Source organism: Chaetura pelagica, unplaced genomic scaffold (assembly GCF_000747805.2).
Source record: "Chaetura pelagica isolate M959 unplaced genomic scaffold, ChaPel_1.0 scaffold55, whole genome shotgun sequence".
In the NCBI taxonomy this organism is placed as follows: domain Eukaryota; kingdom Metazoa; phylum Chordata; class Aves; order Apodiformes; family Apodidae; genus Chaetura; species Chaetura pelagica.
Window position 1 is genome coordinate 3,095,775 of NW_009953571.1, and position 17,070 is coordinate 3,112,844.

Consider the following 17,070-nt stretch of genomic DNA (forward strand, 5'->3'; position numbering starts at 1 on the left):
GTGCCCTGGAGTGAAAACAATACCTTCACCATTGCCTACTGTACAGGAAAAGTGACTCTTTGGGAACCAAACAAATTGGTTGCAAAAGTTTCTCATTGCTGCCTTGTGGTGTTAGTTGTACTGAAGTGGAAATCAGTTACTAGCATCCCATTCCTGATTAAAACCCTTGCATAGCTTGACTTTAGAATGTAAATAAAAAGACGTCCATAATAAAAGTGTCCCTCCACTAAGTCCCAGTTACTATTACTAGATAAATATAACTCAGCTTGTTCCTGTGTGTCTGTATCCAGCACTTGGCTGTTGCACTTGGGGAAAGGGGACAGGAGTTGAGCAGAAGGCCTTGTGTGGCAGTGTACAAGCTGTTTCTGTGGATGAATCCCTGCAGGGCTGCATGCACCAGCCCTTTGAGCATTTGTAGAGTTCAGAGGTTTGTTCTTGGCAAACAGAGGAAAACGGTTTCTCACAAGGAGTCTCAGGGGACAGCCAAGCAGTGCACAGAAGTGATGCCTTGGGCATTTGGAGGCTGGAAGTACTGAAGCGGTATAGAGGGCAGAGAATCTTTGTGGCTTACCTGCCTTACAGAAGGGTTTCTGAGGTGGAGAAGAATGATTATTGGTTCTAGAAGTTTTCATGTGTGGATCAGGACCCTGTTGCACTCATGTTGTACAAAACATGAAACAAAGACATACCTTGTTGTGTGCTTCCAGAATTGCATGTGTTTTGAAAGGGAAGGTTTCAGCCTTGGGTTGAGGGCAGGGATCTGTGGTCTGAGATGTGTGACCGACTGGAGCAGTGGTGAGATTAACAGCATGGTTAAAGGTGGAAACAGCTCTGCCATGACAAGCCCTCTGGCATTTATTTCCCTCAGTGGAGTGCAGTACCAATGAGGTAGTCAGGAGCCATTCTATCTTACTGTAGCTGAAGACCAAGAGCCATTTTTTGATAACTTAATAGGGAGTTGATAGCGGGTGTGGCCTAAAAATTACATTGGTCATAAGTGAGATCAGGTATTTGGAGGAAAGGAGGGGAGGTGCCTTTTATAACACTACTAGCAAGAAGGGGTTATAGCTTTACAGAATTTCCATTTGCTTGGTTTAGTTTGTCTACCTGATGTTGCTTGTTGTAGTGGTGTCTGGTGTGTCTTCCAGAATTGCATGTGTTTTGAAAGGGAAGGTTTCAGCCTTGGGTTGAGGGCAGGGATCTGTGGTCTGAGATGTGTGACCGACTGGAGCAGTGGTGAGATTAACAGCATGGTTAAAGGTGGAAACAGCTCTGCCATGACAAGCCCTCTGGCATTTATTTCCCTCAGTGGAGTGCAGTACCAATGAGGTAGTCAGGAGCCATTCTATCTTACTGTAGCTGAAGACCAAGAGCCATTTTTTGATAACTTAATAGGGAGTTGATAGCGGGTGTGGCCTAAAAATTACATTGGTCATAAGTGAGATCAGGTATTTGGAGGAAAGGAGGGGAGGTGCCTTTTATAACACTACTAGCAAGAAGGGGTTATAGCTTTACAGAATTTCCATTTGCTTGGTTTAGTTTGTCTACCTGATGTTGCTTGTTGTAGTGGTGTCTGGTGTGTTCATCCGTCATCTGGTGAAGGTGTGAAGTGCATAGAGACACAGTCACTCTCTTCCTCCTTCTTCAGAGAGCTTGTCTTGCAGGACCTGCAGTGAGATCTCAAGTAGCTTTTAACTGTGATAGCTGAAAGAGGAAGGCAAGAAGGTAGGGATAAACATTCCTTTGCCCTGTAAATATGATTTGTTAGATAGCCTCCTCTTAGTAGAGGTGGCAGTGGCACCAGGAAGAGTCTTGTAGGTGATGCTGACCCACATACAACTCTAGTTGACCCAGTGTAATTTCAGCTATACTGCTCATACTGTACAGGCTCTGCCAGCTCTCCTGAATCCTGTGATGGCTCTTGCTATGTCAGGCTGTCCACAAAGTATCCCTGTCATCTCCGGTTTGCTGTAAATCAACATCCAGGCTTTGGCCTGTATAACTCATGTTTGCTTTTCCTGGCAAATTCAGTTTTCCCTGGTCTCAAGCTTTTGGTGGCTCACAACACATGCAGTGTTTTGGGGATAACTGGGCATGAGCATGAGGGGGTGGAGTAGCAATCTGATTGCCCTTCTAGGGCTCAGGGTGACAGCAGCAGCTGCTCTTCAGCCCCCGTGTGCAGTACTAAGTACCTTCCCTATGTCTGCATGCAGATCCAATTTGATCCGCTGACTGACATGGGCTCATGGAGAATGTAAAGTCCAGAAAAAGCCTGGCAGAAAGGGGTCCTCCTTGTTCTTTGACCTTTTTGCTTCTATAAGGTCTATATTACTGCTATGGAAATATGTATTCAACTGGCTGCAACTCAGGTCATGGAGATTAGCCTGTAGAAATACTATACCACTTCATTGTATTCTCCCACCTAGCTACTGTGCCAATGACTACAGTATAGCCTTAAGCCGTGGGATACTTTGCTACCTGATAGTGTAGATGCTGAAAACTCTCATGGGTTCAAAAGCAGATTGAAGAAATCAATGGTGCAGAAATCCATTGGGTGTTACTAAATTCATAGGTCCCACATCCCGCTCAGGAAGTTCCTGTCAACAAATGGTTAGAGGCTTGGAGAGCGTGCAGGAAGGCATCATGTATGCTTGCTCTGTTCTCGAAACAGGGGAAGGTATCTGCTTTTGGCTGCAGTCTACAGAGACTGTGAGGCTGCAAGAACCCTTAGTCTGATTCAGCATGACTACTATTCTGTTTCAGAGCCTGTTGTCCTTAGTGATAGTAAATCCAGTTATTTGGGTATGTAAGTCCTGAGAAAATAAGTAGGTATGGCTCAAATCTATTGTGGAAACTACAGAAAGAACAGATTCAGGTTTTTTATGTTTTGTTTGGTTTTTGCTTGACTGTGCATCAAATGCCACGCTCTGACACTCAGCAGCTTTCCATGTTTACCCCCAAATTCTAGCACAGTGTAGTCAGCTTGAATTGGAAACCAGAGAGGGAAGGCATGTTTGTGATTCATTGCTTCCTGATAAAAGTGGGGATGGGGATGTGGGATGAAAAAAGTGATACAACCTTTGTGTGTCATACCTAATTGATCTTCATCTTCTTTAGAAGAAAGAAAGGAAGGGTCTGGGACAGATTTAAGTATGCCTTTACATAGTGATTCATTACATTTTTTTTTAGTCTTTGATTTTTTAGGAATGTGTAGCCTGCTTTTACTGGGGACCACTGGGAAGTCTTGGAAGGTTTATGATGATCTATAACTTTAAACAGTGACCTGGATCATGCAAAAGTGTCTCAATTCTTCCCCTCACCGCTTCCTCACCAAAGATCCCTAGTCTGTTTGCAGTAACCCAGTCTGCTTTTTTTTACTACTTCCTCTTTTCCTATCTTCTTTCACTCCTCCAACATTGTCTTAATGTCTGGCTAAAAACCCAACTTCCTCGCATGTTTGGCAGTTTTTGCTCTCAGCTGTATGAACTCTCAGTTGCCCTAACCTTCCAGCCTCAGTCAAGTGGATATTGATGACTGAGGAGAAGGTTTTTGCTTGTTGCTCTTTTTGACATTGAAGTAAATCTTCAGCGAAATAAGTTGGAGGTAAACAAAAATGCCTCTTTCTGCCCTTTCTTCCCTTATCTTCTGCAGGCCTTTTACTTCCCTTTTCTCTGTGGAAAGTTGATAACAGTTACCTATACCATAATGAAAAGTTTTCAGAGAATGTGATGGGGGCAGCTTACAGAACTAAGGGTCTAAAAAGGTCTGCTGGTAGAGAGCCACATCCTACCAGGGCTGTACTTGGTGCTTTGCTCCAAGCCTCTAAACCAGAATATGTGTTCTTCTAAGTTTTGGGTTGGGTTTTTTAAATATAGACTTATCAAGTCCTTTGTCTTGTGTGTAAATCCTCTTCATATTTAGTAAAAAGGACTGGAACAAGTGTATGTTTGTGCTTCCTTTTCTGTCCTGAAGCTGGATACATGTTTTAAGTGTGGGCAGCAGTGAATCGAGGCGGTGGAGTTTGCTAAACCAGACACTGTATGGCCAGGGGGAACCAGTTCCCATGGACATGGCCTGGGCAGTGTGCTTATTTGGGGACTTTCTGGCCCAAGCTGTTCCCATTTCTCAGCTGTTGTGATGCTACCTTTCCCAAACGCTGCTGTCATGCCGCCCCAGTGTTTCTATTTTAACTCTCTCTGGGGCTAGATCTTGTGACAGAAGGATTTGGCATCTCTCCTACGTGCTGGGACATGGCATCTCAGGAGGCATGGTAGCTGCAGCTGCTATATCAGAGGGTGCCCCTCCTAGCTGGCAGAAGGGGGACATCCCTAGGATTGCAATGCATCAGAACAGGCAGCATCCCGCAAAGGAGTGGCCGTGTCTAACTGTGCCCATCTCTGTTTCCTCCAGCCTTTTCTTTACAGACTTTGAAGAGCTCAGGACATAATTGCCAGCTGCCCACTGCTGCACTGTGGCATCTCACTTTCAGCTTTCAGGTATGTAGTTACTGGGGACAAGAGTAGAGTTCCGTGCCCTGGAGGCACATGAGATAGCTTTGCAGCCTCCTGACAAATGGTGGGGAGGGAGGACAGGGACAGCTGGTGGCGTGGGTGGGGGTATTCTTTGGGTTTCAGGGTTCGTGCACCTGAGTGTCACGTCCCATTTAACAGTTTGTTTCTGTGACTGCAAATTCAACACTTTCAGCCTTCTGGAGGAATCCAGAGGAACAACGTTATTCCTGATACTCTCCATGGGATGAGACTGAGCAAACATAGCCAAACTGTTTCTGGAAGAAATGTAGGAAATTCCTGCAGTCTGTGTTGGGGTGCTTCACAGTATAACTCATGCCACTAAGAAGGATTTGCAGGAGGTGGGAGATGTGGACTCTTGACCTAATCTTTGTGTCTTCTGTGGGCTCTGTGGACTGACGGAATGAGCAGATAGCTCTCTGGGGTGTGAGGGAAGCTTTTTATAACTAGGAATGTGCAAGAGGAGAAGTGGCAGCAAAGGACATCTATGCTGCATTAACCCAGGCTTGCCTACCATGGTGTGGATTTGTGTGACTGGGCTTCAGCCTTTTTCCATTACTCCCTCACTCTCTCATTCCTGCACAAGAGCAACCCTGAACCTTTCTCCAAGGAATTCTATAGTGTCACACCATGTCAGGCACAAACTGGCAGCACAAACTAGCATGGGGGAATGGGCAAATGTTCTGAGACCACAGAGGATGAGATGAACCTTTTACCTTCTAGCCTAGATTTTGAGCTTAATGTAGTGAGCTGAGTATAATGAAAACACCAGTTCTACAGGGCTGGTTTCTGGGAAGCAGTGCTGTGGGGTAACCAGCATGTGTGCTGTGTTTGGCTGGGTAGGTTCCAGCATGTTTCTGTAGTTCTGCCCAAGCCCAGCTTATGGGGCTCCTCCCCATCCAAGACATGCCTGCTTGCTGACGGCTTAGCCTTGTTTTCTCCAGTCAGTTGTTGTAATACCATAATCCTGAGTCATATTGGGAAGCTGGAGTCTTCTCCATTGACAGAACACTTACTTTCAAGGCAGATTTCAAATCACTTTAGCTGCTCAGTTTTTATAGCTTTGCTACCCTCTTGAGAAGGCCTTGCTTAAGAAAGGAATCTCTGCAGAGGTGTCTAGTGCTGCTGAAGAGTGTTGGATTCAGTAGCATCTCCAGTACCTGTACAGCTGAGGTTTGGCAAGATTGTCTTCTACAGTGTGCTACAGACCTGCCAAGGAGGTTCTGTGTCTCCAGGGAGGGAGGAGGCAGGTTTAGTCCTGGACATCTCTGCTGCATCTAGCCATCTGCTGCTGGCAGTGCAGTGATGCCAGTACTTGTGTGCAAGGCACTGAGTTGGGCTCCTCTAGCTTCAAAAGTCATGGAGAACTGTGATCTCTGCAAAGGCTCAGCCAGTGCTATGTTAGAAACCACTTTTCTCTCTTCTCAGCTTAACTGAAATCTGCAAAAATTCTCTGCTGCAAGAAAACAGGGGTGATGTCATCAGAAGATGATGCTGGCGGGGAGGCACCTGGGGGCAGTTTCTGGGAGGTAAGAAAGGATAATCAGAGTGTGAGGGAGGCAGGAATGTCTTCTAAACCTCCCACCTGTGGAATTAGGGGGTTGAGTTTCAGGTTCCTGGGTGACATATTGTTGGGGAGTGGAAGGGAGGAACTGTGGGAGGTTCAGTAACACGCAGTGGGAGGAGGTGACCCTTTCCTCCATGGATGCTATGGGGTGAGAGTTCCCTGTTCAGCTAACGCTGATCTGAGCTGTGAGAGAGGAGCAAAGCAACTTGGCTTCTTCCTTCCACTGCTGTGCCTGCCTGAGAGTGCCAGAAGAGGGTCTGACCCCAGCTGCTGGCTTCAGAAGGGCCTGTGCTCCCTCCCCATGCACTGACTAACCTGCTGCTGTCTGTTCTGAAGAAACGTGAAAGTCAGTACAGTACAAATAATTATGTTGTGTGAAATTTCAGGCTGGAAACTACAGGCGGACAGTGAAGCGTGTGGACGATGGGTACCGGCTCTGCAATGACCTCATCTCCTGCTTCCAGGAGCGAGCCAAGATAGAGAAGAACTATGCCCAGCAGCTCACAGAGTGGTCCCGTAAGTGGAGGACCAATGTGGAGAAAGGTAAAGGTGTCACGTTGGACTGGGAACAGGATGCAATCATTGCACTCTCTTCCTTGAGTGCTACCTCTTATTGAGATTATGCTGTTTCCTTGGGGGATAGGCTTCCCTTGGGCAGGAAGGGGGTGACTTTCTTGGGTGTCTTTTTTGTGTGTGTTTTTGTAGCAAGACCTCTTATTCACTTGGAGAGGTGTTCTCTGCATTGTCAGGTGTTTGGTTACAAAAAAGAATATGTATTTGTTTAGTCTGGCAAGTCCTTGGACAGCCCAAATCTTAAATCAATCTGTAGATCTCCACTTTTAAGGATGGCTTGGCTGTCACTCCTTCTTCAGTCAAATAACTACTAATGCTGTGATTTAGCAGCAGTGGGCTCAAATTGATAGCATCTTGCAAAGTAATGGGAAACACTGGGATAGATGTCCCAAAGGACCTACTGGTCTGTGAAGCAGATGCTCAGCCTCAGTCATGAACTACTGCTTTCTGTCCTGAAGCTCAGGCTGGATCTGTGAAGAGAATTTTCTACAGAAACCTTCTCCTAGCAGGCACTATCTGGGACAGCTCAGGCTGCCCAAAAGAAATGGCCAGTTTAACGAGCTGTGACAGCCAGTCAAGGTGTTGCCTGTTGGGACAGTGTGGAGACCAGTCAGTGCTGACTTGCGTGATGGGGGAGAGTTAAGAAAGTGACTCCATACTGATACATGTGTGTAGGAGGAAAAGAATCTGCATTACCTTCTGTGGGCAGAAGGTGTAAGAACCTCTCTGGTGCTTGTTCCTGCAGGTCCACAGTATGGTACTCTGGAGAAGGCCTGGCATGCCTTCCTGACAGCTGCAGACAAGCTGAGTGAAATTCACTTAGCTGTCCGGAACCACCTGGCTGGTGAAGACTCAGATAAGATCAAGGCCTGGCAGAAGGAGGCCTACCACAAACAGATGATTGGAGGCTTCAAGGAGACAAAGGAGGCAGAGGATGGGTTCCGCAAGGCCCAGAAACCCTGGGTGAAGAAGATGAAAGATGTGAGTAAAGTGTGAATGGGGAAGGAGGGAGAAGGCCCACTGAGCTGGCTGCCTGATTATGAGAGCTACTGGACTAGGTTTAGCCAGGGTTAGCAGAGAATGCCAGGGAGGGATGTTGTGATGGTATCTTGTTCTTGGTGGTTTTATAGCTTCCTTCCCATATGGGAAGAATCACAGACTATTTTCTGGTTGGAAGAGACTTTTAAGATCATCGCATTGAACCGTTAACCTAACACTACTGATTCCAGAGCTAAACCATGTCCCTAAGCACCACATCTGCACATCTTTTAAACACCTCTAGGAATGGTAGTTCAATCACTTCCCTGGGCAGCCTGTTCCAGTTCTTGATTATGGTTTCAGTAAAGAAGTTTCTTCTAATTTCCAATCTAAACCTCCTCTGGTGAAACTTTAGCCCATTTCCTCTGGTTTTAGCACTTGTTACTAGGGAGAAGAGACTGACCCCCACCTCCCTGCAGCCTCCTTTCAGGTAGTTGTAGAGAGCCATAAGGTCTTCCTTCAGCTGCCTCAATAACCCCAGTTCTTTCAGCTGTTCCTCCTAAAACTTTTTCTCCAGGCTCTTCACCAGCTTTGTTGCCCTGCTCTGGACTTGCTCCAGCACCTTGATGTCTTTCTTGCAGTGAGAGGCCCAAAACCAAACACAGTCCTGGAGGTGCAGCCTAACCAGTGCTGAGTACAGGGGGACATTAACTTCCTCACTCCTGCTGGCCACACTATTTCTGATACAAGCCAGGATGCTGTTGGCCTTCTTGGCCACCTGGAAACACTGCTGGCTCATAACCACCCTGAGGACTTTCTCTGCCAGGCAGCTTCCCAGCTGCTCTTCCCTATGCCTGTAGCGTTGCATGGGGTTGTTGTGACACAAGTGCAGGACCTGGCACTTGGCCTTGTGGAACCTCATATGATTGGCCTCAGCCCATCCATCCACCTGGTGCATGCCCCTCTGTTAAGAGGCTTCCTATGCTCAGGCAGATCAACACTCCCTCCCAACTTAGTATTGTCTGCGAACTTCCTGAGGGTGCATTTGATTCCATCATCCAGATCACTGATAAAGATATTAAACAGAACTGTCCCCAACACTGAACCCCTTTTGACTAGCTGCCAACTGGATTTAACTCTGTTCACCACAGCTCTTTGGTCCCAGCCAGCCAGGAGGCTTTCTACTCAGAGTACAGCTGTCTAAGCCATAAATAGCCAGTTTCTCCAGGAGAATACTGTGGGAAACTGTGTCTAAGGCTTTAGTAAAGTCCACATAAACGGCATCCACAGCTTTTCCCTCATCAGACTTTGGTAACAGGCTCTATATTCCTGCATAGCAGGTGAGCACTGAAAGATCATCTGGTGATACCAAATGCCAAAAGGTAAATGCCAAATGTTAGGTTTACTAAATGCCAAATTGGTGTTCTTATTAGGTTGTCCTGAAACAACTGCTCTTGACTCTAACAAATGTTAACCTGCTGTCTCTGAGTAGCAGAGGATTAGTGTGGTCAGGATCATGCCTTTCTCTGCATCCTGCTCCTACAGGTGGAGACTTCAAAGAAAAACTATCACGCAGCTCGGAAGGAGGAGAAGACAGCCCATACGAGGGAGAACCATGCCAAGGCAGACTCATCTGTCTCACAGGAACAGCTGCGCAAGTTGCAGGAGCGTGTAGAGAAGTGCACTCATGAGGCTGAGAAGGTGAGTATGTTGTATGGATGTGGGTCACAATGATACTCCTCATGAGGAAAAAGCACTGATTGTAACATCATTCGGTGAAATGGCTCCTGCCGAAACCTGAAGGGAGGAGTGAGATTCCATTGCCTGAGGTTTTAGCCAGTTACACTGAGACTTCAGCAACTTAGACTAAGGTCTCTTTATTTTTGGTGTTGGGTAAGATCTAACTTGTAAGTAAATTAAGAAAAAAACCAACAACTTAGGGATTTGGTGCAGGGAGTTGGAGCTGCAGAGCTGAAAACTTGGCTACTGAAAGTGGCTGATCTGCCTGCCCAAAAGAATGAAAGTGCAGAAGGTCCTCTGTGGAAGAGGGTGGCAAGGAAGAAAAAAGAACTGTCAAGAATAATAAGAGACCAATGGACTGAGATACCAGCAGTGGGGTTTCTTCTTCTTTCTATGCTGTATTTATTCAGCAGTGCAGGAGGAAAAAATTTGTCAGTCTCAAGCCAGAGCAGGGGGAGTGTCACTGGTTTTCACATCAAGGCAACACATCTCACCATTGCTCTCATCTTGGGTTGATGCAGTGCAAGGATCAATATGAGAAGATGCTGGAAGAGCTAAACCGCTACAATCCCCGCTACATGGAGGACATGGAGCAAGTGTTTGAGGGCTGCCAGGAAGCAGAGCGCAAGCGATTGTGCTTCTTTAAGGAGATGTTCCTGAATCTGCACCAGCATCTCAACTTGTCCACCAGTGAAAGGTACCAGCCCTGACACAGGAGGGAAGTCTGCCAGGCTGAGGTCCCATGGGCTCTGGTGAGGGGTGACAATACTAGTGTCTGAAAGGGAGCTGGCTGCTTGCACTAGGCAGGTCTTGCTCCTTCCCTTTCCAAGTGTGTCTGAGAACTGGCATTTGGTCCCTTTAGGCTGACCAGTGCTGGTGTCTCTGATCTTGGACAGCACCAGGCTCCCTAGAAAGGATTCTTTCTGCCTCTGAATCCTTCCTCTTCCACTGCTGTCCAGTACTGTCCTGTGGGTGTGTTTTTATTCTATGAAATGCCTCCACGTTGCTATATGTAATCTCCAGCTCTGTTGTCTTCTGGTATCTGTAGCTATTTTGTCTATTCTGCCTTGAGTAAAGAGACTTTTTGTGAGATAAAACCTGTAAGCCTACTAATTGCCCCTATGTAGAGGTTACATGGGTGAAATAGATGCAGCCAAATATCTTCTGTGCTTCTGTACTTTAAAGATAGAGGCAAAAAATCTGAAGAACATGCCTGTCTTTGTGCAAGAATGTGCCAGGCTCTTTCAATGCTCATCTGATGAGCTGTGCTGAGAGCTGGCAGATACTAGCCACTGCCACACCAAACAAGTCTGTCCTGTTTGCCAGGCTGACTCTTCTTCGTGTGTGGCTCTGCTCTCCTAGGGCTGAACAGGTGCTGCTCTAGCATCCTTAATCCTGTGGGACTTTGAATGCTATGTAATTGTGCATGAGTTTACACTCTTCTTTCCTTACTGGCTTTTGGGAAATTGCTGAGTGGCTGAGTAGCTAATGGTTCTGTCTGTTCCTGGTCATAGCTTTCATGCGTTGTATCGAGATCTCTATCAAGTCATCATGGCTGCAGACAACCAGGAGGACCTGAAGTGGTGGCGCAACACTCATGGACCAGGCATGGCAATGAATTGGCCTCAGTTTGAGGTGATGTAGCATTCTAAAGTGTACTATGACTATTTCTAAACATCTAGGTGCTTTACTGAAATTGGTGGATTGCTAGTCTTCTGTTGGGAAGACCATGTCTTTGCTTGACAGGCTCAGGATGGAAGGCTCTTCTAAACACAGCTTCTGCTGTGTTGCAAGCCCTTTGGTGTCCAAAGGGACACATGCAACCCTGCCAAACTGAAAATGCTTCAGCCATCCAACTGCAAGATCAAAAAACAGAGCTTGGTCCTCAGGGCTCTGGGACAAGTTCCTGTTAAAATGTTTCCATGGCCTTTCTTGTAGCACCTTGGGGTTCAACAGGAGTGTGGCTGCTACACCAATAAGGCCATTTGGCTGACCAGCTCAGTGGTAACTGAAGTATGATTTGGTGTTCTCTCCTTCTGTATTGGTCAGAAAAGATGCTCAGAGCTGTTGTATTTGAGTGGCTTGATAGTGTTTCTGCTTTTCCCTGAATAGGAATGGTCCCTCGAAACACAGCGGCCAATTACCAAGAAGGAGAAGAGTGGCAAGATGGCTGATGATGTCACATTGACCAGCATTTTGCCTACACGGGATGGTGTTGTTTCACAAACTCCTCTGCAGGGAAGGCAAAGGTAAGGGCTAAGTCAGGGATCCATCAGGTTAGGAAAAGTACCATTCTGCCTAGGGTCATGAATAAATTGGATCAATAGAAGTCATCTCTTCCTTACATTCCTGGCACTTGGCCATGGCCTTGCCTGTGCTACTCTGCAAGGAAGGGGGTTTTTGGGTATCTTTTTTATTTTGTCTAGTATGTACTGCCTCACAGGCTGCCTTCCTTGTAAAGATCCTTCTAGTGATGAGATCTAGCCTGGTCAGACTAATGCTGTGTGAGATTTTGACACACATTTCCCCAGTTATTTTTCCTTCCTAGAGAGAACTAGGAACTGGTTAGCTGTGCTGTTTTCTAAATGCAGGCAGTGGGTTGTTTTGGTGTTTTTTTCTGGCATGGTCCTGAATACTACCTGAGAAATCTGGGTATAGCTGCTTCCTGGCAAGCTGGAGAACGGGGAGGGGCTGAAGACACTCATGGTCTACAGTTTCAGCAGCCATCCTGCTTTGAAAAGTGCACTCTGTCCTAAGTGGGCTTGGCAAAAAAGAATGGGGATATAGACATGTCTCAAGGCCACTACTGCACTTCACAGGATTCAAGGTCCCTATTTGCCAACCTACAGGTTTTCCTATCAAGAGGAGCAGAACAGCTTCTTCTATGACAGCCTAAAGGCACCCACCCACCTGAAGTTAGTATGGAACAGAGCCTCTTCAGGGGTGTTTGGGTTCCAGATGCCTGTCCTCTGCTGCTCTTCCCTTCTGCTTTTTTCCCTGACTTGGAAAACGGCATTCCAGACGTGTCTTTGGGATGGGAGACATGGCTTTTCCTGTCTGTCTTATTCTCAGCTGGAATAACTGGACACAGCTGAGCTCTCCAGTTGAGAGTGGCCTTTCCTTGTGTGAGAGGGTCTGCTAGAGTTAGGGTGAGGTCATGAAGACTGTGCATGTGTGAAAATACTTTGAGAATGAGTTAACCTGGCCCTTTGTGCTCTAATGCTGGGATGCTTTCAACCAAATTTAGCATCTCCTTGTGTCTCTCCTCCCCATTTTACCCTCACTTGGCTGTTGGGCCTCTTGCACCTTGTTCTATAGCATAGAAGTCTAGGGGAGAGTCAGAGTGGTGCATTCAGGAGGAGATGGGTGAGAGATGAGTCTGCTAACAACCATCTTGTTCCCTCTCTCCTTCCACATACAAAGTGGAGGGAAGGAAGAAATTTCGGAGTGGTCAGATGAGGACACTCCCAAGAAGTGCCTGGATGCCAACGGGCATGAGGAGGACATAAAGGTACCAGGTGTACGGGTACGAGCGCTGTATGATTACACAGGACAGGAAGCTGATGAGCTGAGCTTTAAAGCAGGTACAGAAGCACTAATCTCTTACTAACCTTTTGCTGTCCCCACTCAGGCTGACTGAATGATTGAAACGCTCTTTCAGAACTGGATGTCCTCCTAAACATTGACACTTGCTCTTCTTCCCCTGGCCTGACCCATTGCCAGCTCATCTGAGGTGGATGATCCACTGGGCAGTCCAGCTCATCTAGACTAAGGGACAGTGAGCACATAAAAAGAGCAGGCCTGGGTCACTGTGTGGAGAGAGCAAATCCCCAAGCAGTATTCAAATCCTGCCTCCTCTTAAAAGCATTTACTCTGTACTGTGTCTTGCTTCTCCTATATGCCATAGATACAAAAAAAATATATAGGTGGTCTGAATTGCTCTTTGAAGTAACCAGAAGGTAGATGCTTTGGGAGAAAGTTCAGCTGAGTGACACGCACTACTGAAGGCAAAGCTCAGCTGGCATAAAAGAACTATGCAAACTGTTGCTCAAAATGGGTGTCTGGAGAGTGGAGACCCTGGCTCCTAGCAGAGGACTGAATGGCAGAGAACAGTGGAGCAAACAGAATCTTCCTCTTTTGTCCCTTTAGTTAAATTTAGTTTGCTTGTGCCATCTTTTCCAACTGCAGGAGGACATCTGGATCTTGAGCGTTTCTAATCTTGCTTGGTTTGAGTCTTACATGGTATCTCTGTGCTATACCTTTCCAAAATAATTTTTAAAAGGCACTGAAGTCCTTCAGTAGCAGGAGCTTGTGCCTGAGGCCCCTATCTATGCTGCAGTGTTACCACACTAGTACATGTCCTAACGCTACCTTGTTGCTTTAAGATATCTTACAGTTTGGGTGCTCTAGAACTTGACTCTTTGCTCTCTCTTTCCACCCAGCAGATGTAAGGAGGCATGACTGGTTAGCTTTAGTCATCCCCTTTTTGAGTCTTCTTTGAGCAGCATGCACCAGTGAGGCTTAAGCTTAACAGCAGATGACTTTCTTTCTCAGCTTCTGCCAGTGTGGGATGTGGTTATTGATACAGTCAGAATTCCCTTTCTGGCAGAAGTATGACCTTCTACTGGTGGAGAAGGGGATCTTTCTGCCCCTTTCCAAAGTAGATCTGGGAAAGTTAAAAGCTTTGCCTGGTCACAGTCTGAGAAATGAGTTGATGCCATGCCTTGCTGGCCAAACCAGACACTCCATCATGGAATAGTCATTTTGGGTTCTAACAGCCAGAGCTTAGCAGCCTCTTATGTCTCCTTCCTACCTGCTACAGAGGGGCCCTCAGAAAGAAATCTCTGATTGTTCTGATCACTCTGGGTAGTACATGTGTTCCTCTGGGGGAGAAAAGCAGGCAGAAATACAGAGCACAAAAATATTTCTCATGTTGAACATCAGAAATGAAGGTTTGTCTCTAAGTTCCTTGGCCTAGGGGATGGTATTAAGCATAGATACCAAAGACAGTAACTCTGTCTTTGATTAAACTGCAGTATGATATAACGTGATAAGGGGATGGAAGTGTGGTGATTCAGACCAATAGGTCTTTCTTTTTACCAGCTCTTTTGAGGTGAGGAAAAATGCCATGCTGCTTTTCCCAAGGCTGCTTCCTAACAACTGTTTTTGCTTTTAGGTGAAGAACTAATGAAGATTAGTGAGGAAGATGAGCAGGGCTGGTGCAAGGGCCAACTTCTTAATGGCCAAGTTGGACTCTATCCTGCTAACTATGTTGAGAAGGTTGGATCATGATTGCTACTGCCCTGCTAGTGTCTCAGCCACAGCAGCATCTCCTGCAGAGGTCACTGGGCCACTGCTGGCCCCAATCCACCTTTGCAGTATATCCAGCAACTTCTGGACTTTGAGGGCATGTATTCCATGTAACTAATGCTTCATTTTAAATGCCTAGATCTGTAGGGGTTTTCTAATAAATAAACAAGGATGAGTAAAGACTTCTATTACTGTGAGCACTATGGGAGTGCGGAAAGGAACAGATCCTCTTGACTTGTACTCAGTGAAGGGAGATAAGTGACACGTGCAGCTCTTCAAAACAGAAAAATGAGACTTCCCTGGCTTCAATGCACATGTATCTGTGGTGTGGTGGGGTCTGCCCTGCCCCCAGGCTTCCTGTTCAAGGAACTTTGGATATGCAGGGCAATAGGGAACTTCGAGTATTGCTTCTGCTTTTTGGCTCAATCAAGCTGACTGGGAGAAATCTATTTATTCTCCCACATCTTTCAGTATATTTCACCTTCAGACTTGTTGGCTCCCCTGACAAGGCAGCTGGTTTAAGTGATACAGCTTCAACAACCTGTATGTTCCCTCCCACAGACTTCAGATTTATTGGAATAACACCAGAAATTAATTATACTATACGATACTATTATTTTTTGCTCTGAATTGCTAAAAGTGGACTTACACCCAGTTGCTAAGTGCTCTTCAGCAGGGAGGACCTATCAGACCCCTTTATCTGGCTGGTCTTTCTGCCCTGGAAAGCATCAGAGACTGCTGAGATGGAGTGAGGTCCTGATCAGTGCTCTGCATATTCAAACATGAGGGATGATGAATGTGTTCTGTATAGGATAACCTGAGAGCCTGAGGGAGCAAAAAAGGGAAGAGTTACCATTTTTGGAAAAAACAATTTTAAAACTGTTTACTTACTACATCCACTAGAGATTGTTGTTGAAATTCATTTCAAGTTCATAGTAGCATTATGTAGTGAAATTCCTATTCTGGGTTAGCACATGCAAGGAACTTAGTTGTCAGGCTCACAAAATTCAGTCAGTGTCCCACCAATCACACCAGGGTAAATTGGTTCAGAGCTGCTTGGAAAAGGGGTGATACAGATAAGGAATTCTGAAGTCATAGGTGAACATTTGGGATTAAATGATGGGAATGTTAACAGCAGCTACTGAACCAAAATGGGTGTTTTAACAAGTGTAGACTGAAAAGGATGTGGGGATGGACAGATTCAAACACTGTTAACTTAGGGGAGATTAAAGCATTTTGCCTGCCTGCCAGCGCTGAAAGTAACTTTTACAGCACACTAGATGCCTTGAAATGCAGTCTGCCACAAAGAGATCTGAGAGTAATGCTATTTAGTGCTTTTGTGAAACCACAGACATGTATCAGTTTTTGTAAGGTCTTGCTCAAAGGATCCCTAGGACTGTGCTTCCTGAATGGGGAGAGAGGACTGTACACCAAAGAGCTAAAGCATTTTGTTCACAATCAATTATGTCACTTCACAAGAAAAGAACAAGTATTCCTAAAAGGCAATTAAAGATCTAAGCAACAGACCTTAAAACTGCCTGGATTTAGTTATGAATTTACCTATTATTCTACATCCAGTGTTTGAAGAAACCTCAAAGCTTCTGCCATGAAATTCTGGTGTATAAACACTTGGATTTATTTAAGGATCTGGTCTCCACTTTCAGTGTTATGTCCCTGGTAGAGTATTGTCAGTGTTGTACAGTAATTGCAAGTGTTCCACTTGCTGACCCATACCTGAATGATTTGTTGCTGCTTTGTCCTAGCACACCTGAACATGAGGAGAGCATGCCTGCCAGGCAAGAGAGATAACACAGACAAAAACAGTCAGGGCTGGAATGACCTGAGATGTGCTATAATGCCTACTGAGATGTACCTTGTTAGCCTGGATATTTTCAAACACTGATGCTAGCCTTTCATGTAAGGTCAAACAATTCTAGAAGGGGGTTATGAAGGCTTGACACGGAGGCTTGACTTTAATTCCTCTTCTGAGTTCTAGTCAGGCTATAATTAGGGATGGAGTTAGGTGTGGCCAGAACCTTCTATGAGGACAGAAATGTCCAGTGACAGGACCTCTGATTACAGTACAAACAACCTGAAATTCCACAGAACAAAGTCTGAACAGACTTGTTTGTCCTAGGAAAACACAACCACCTGATCATCATGGGCTGCTTGATGGTTTCCAGAAATAGTGACGTACTGCAGCTTATGTGAACAAGTCCCCTAAAGGAATGTTTGCACATAAGAAATTTCTGCCAAGAGCTGAAGTAGTGGACAGGAGACAACACATCAAGAATGAAGAATTGCTTGGCTGGCATGGCATTTAGTCCAGGCTACCCCAAACCAAATGGATTAGTAAAAGAGAGCCTGTGTAGT

General features: G+C 45.9%; 1 protein-coding gene across 3 annotated transcripts; it reads left to right on the top strand.

The window, feature by feature from the left end:
- The first annotated feature begins 5,963 nt into the window (after window positions 1–5,963).
- Window positions 5,964–14,876, top strand: PACSIN3 (protein kinase C and casein kinase substrate in neurons 3). Of its 3 annotated transcripts, XM_009999541.1 has the most exons (10): window positions 5,964–6,058; window positions 6,483–6,639; window positions 7,415–7,650; window positions 9,193–9,348; window positions 9,909–10,084; window positions 10,902–11,022; window positions 11,500–11,636; window positions 12,237–12,302; window positions 12,811–12,971; window positions 14,564–14,876. In XM_009999541.1, exons 1-10 carry the CDS (start codon window positions 6,005–6,007, stop codon window positions 14,677–14,679), a joined length of 1,380 nt encoding a protein of 459 aa, XP_009997843.1. In that variant the 5' UTR covers window positions 5,964–6,004; the 3' UTR covers window positions 14,680–14,876. The 3 variants fall into 3 exon arrangements, with proteins under 3 accessions (XP_009997843.1, XP_009997845.1, XP_009997844.1); XM_009999543.1 differs by lacking the exon at window positions 12,237–12,302 and having other exon boundaries at window positions 11,500–11,630; XM_009999542.1 differs by lacking the exon at window positions 12,237–12,302 and having other exon boundaries at window positions 14,564–14,872.
- Window positions 14,877–17,070: the final 2,194 nt, after the last annotated feature.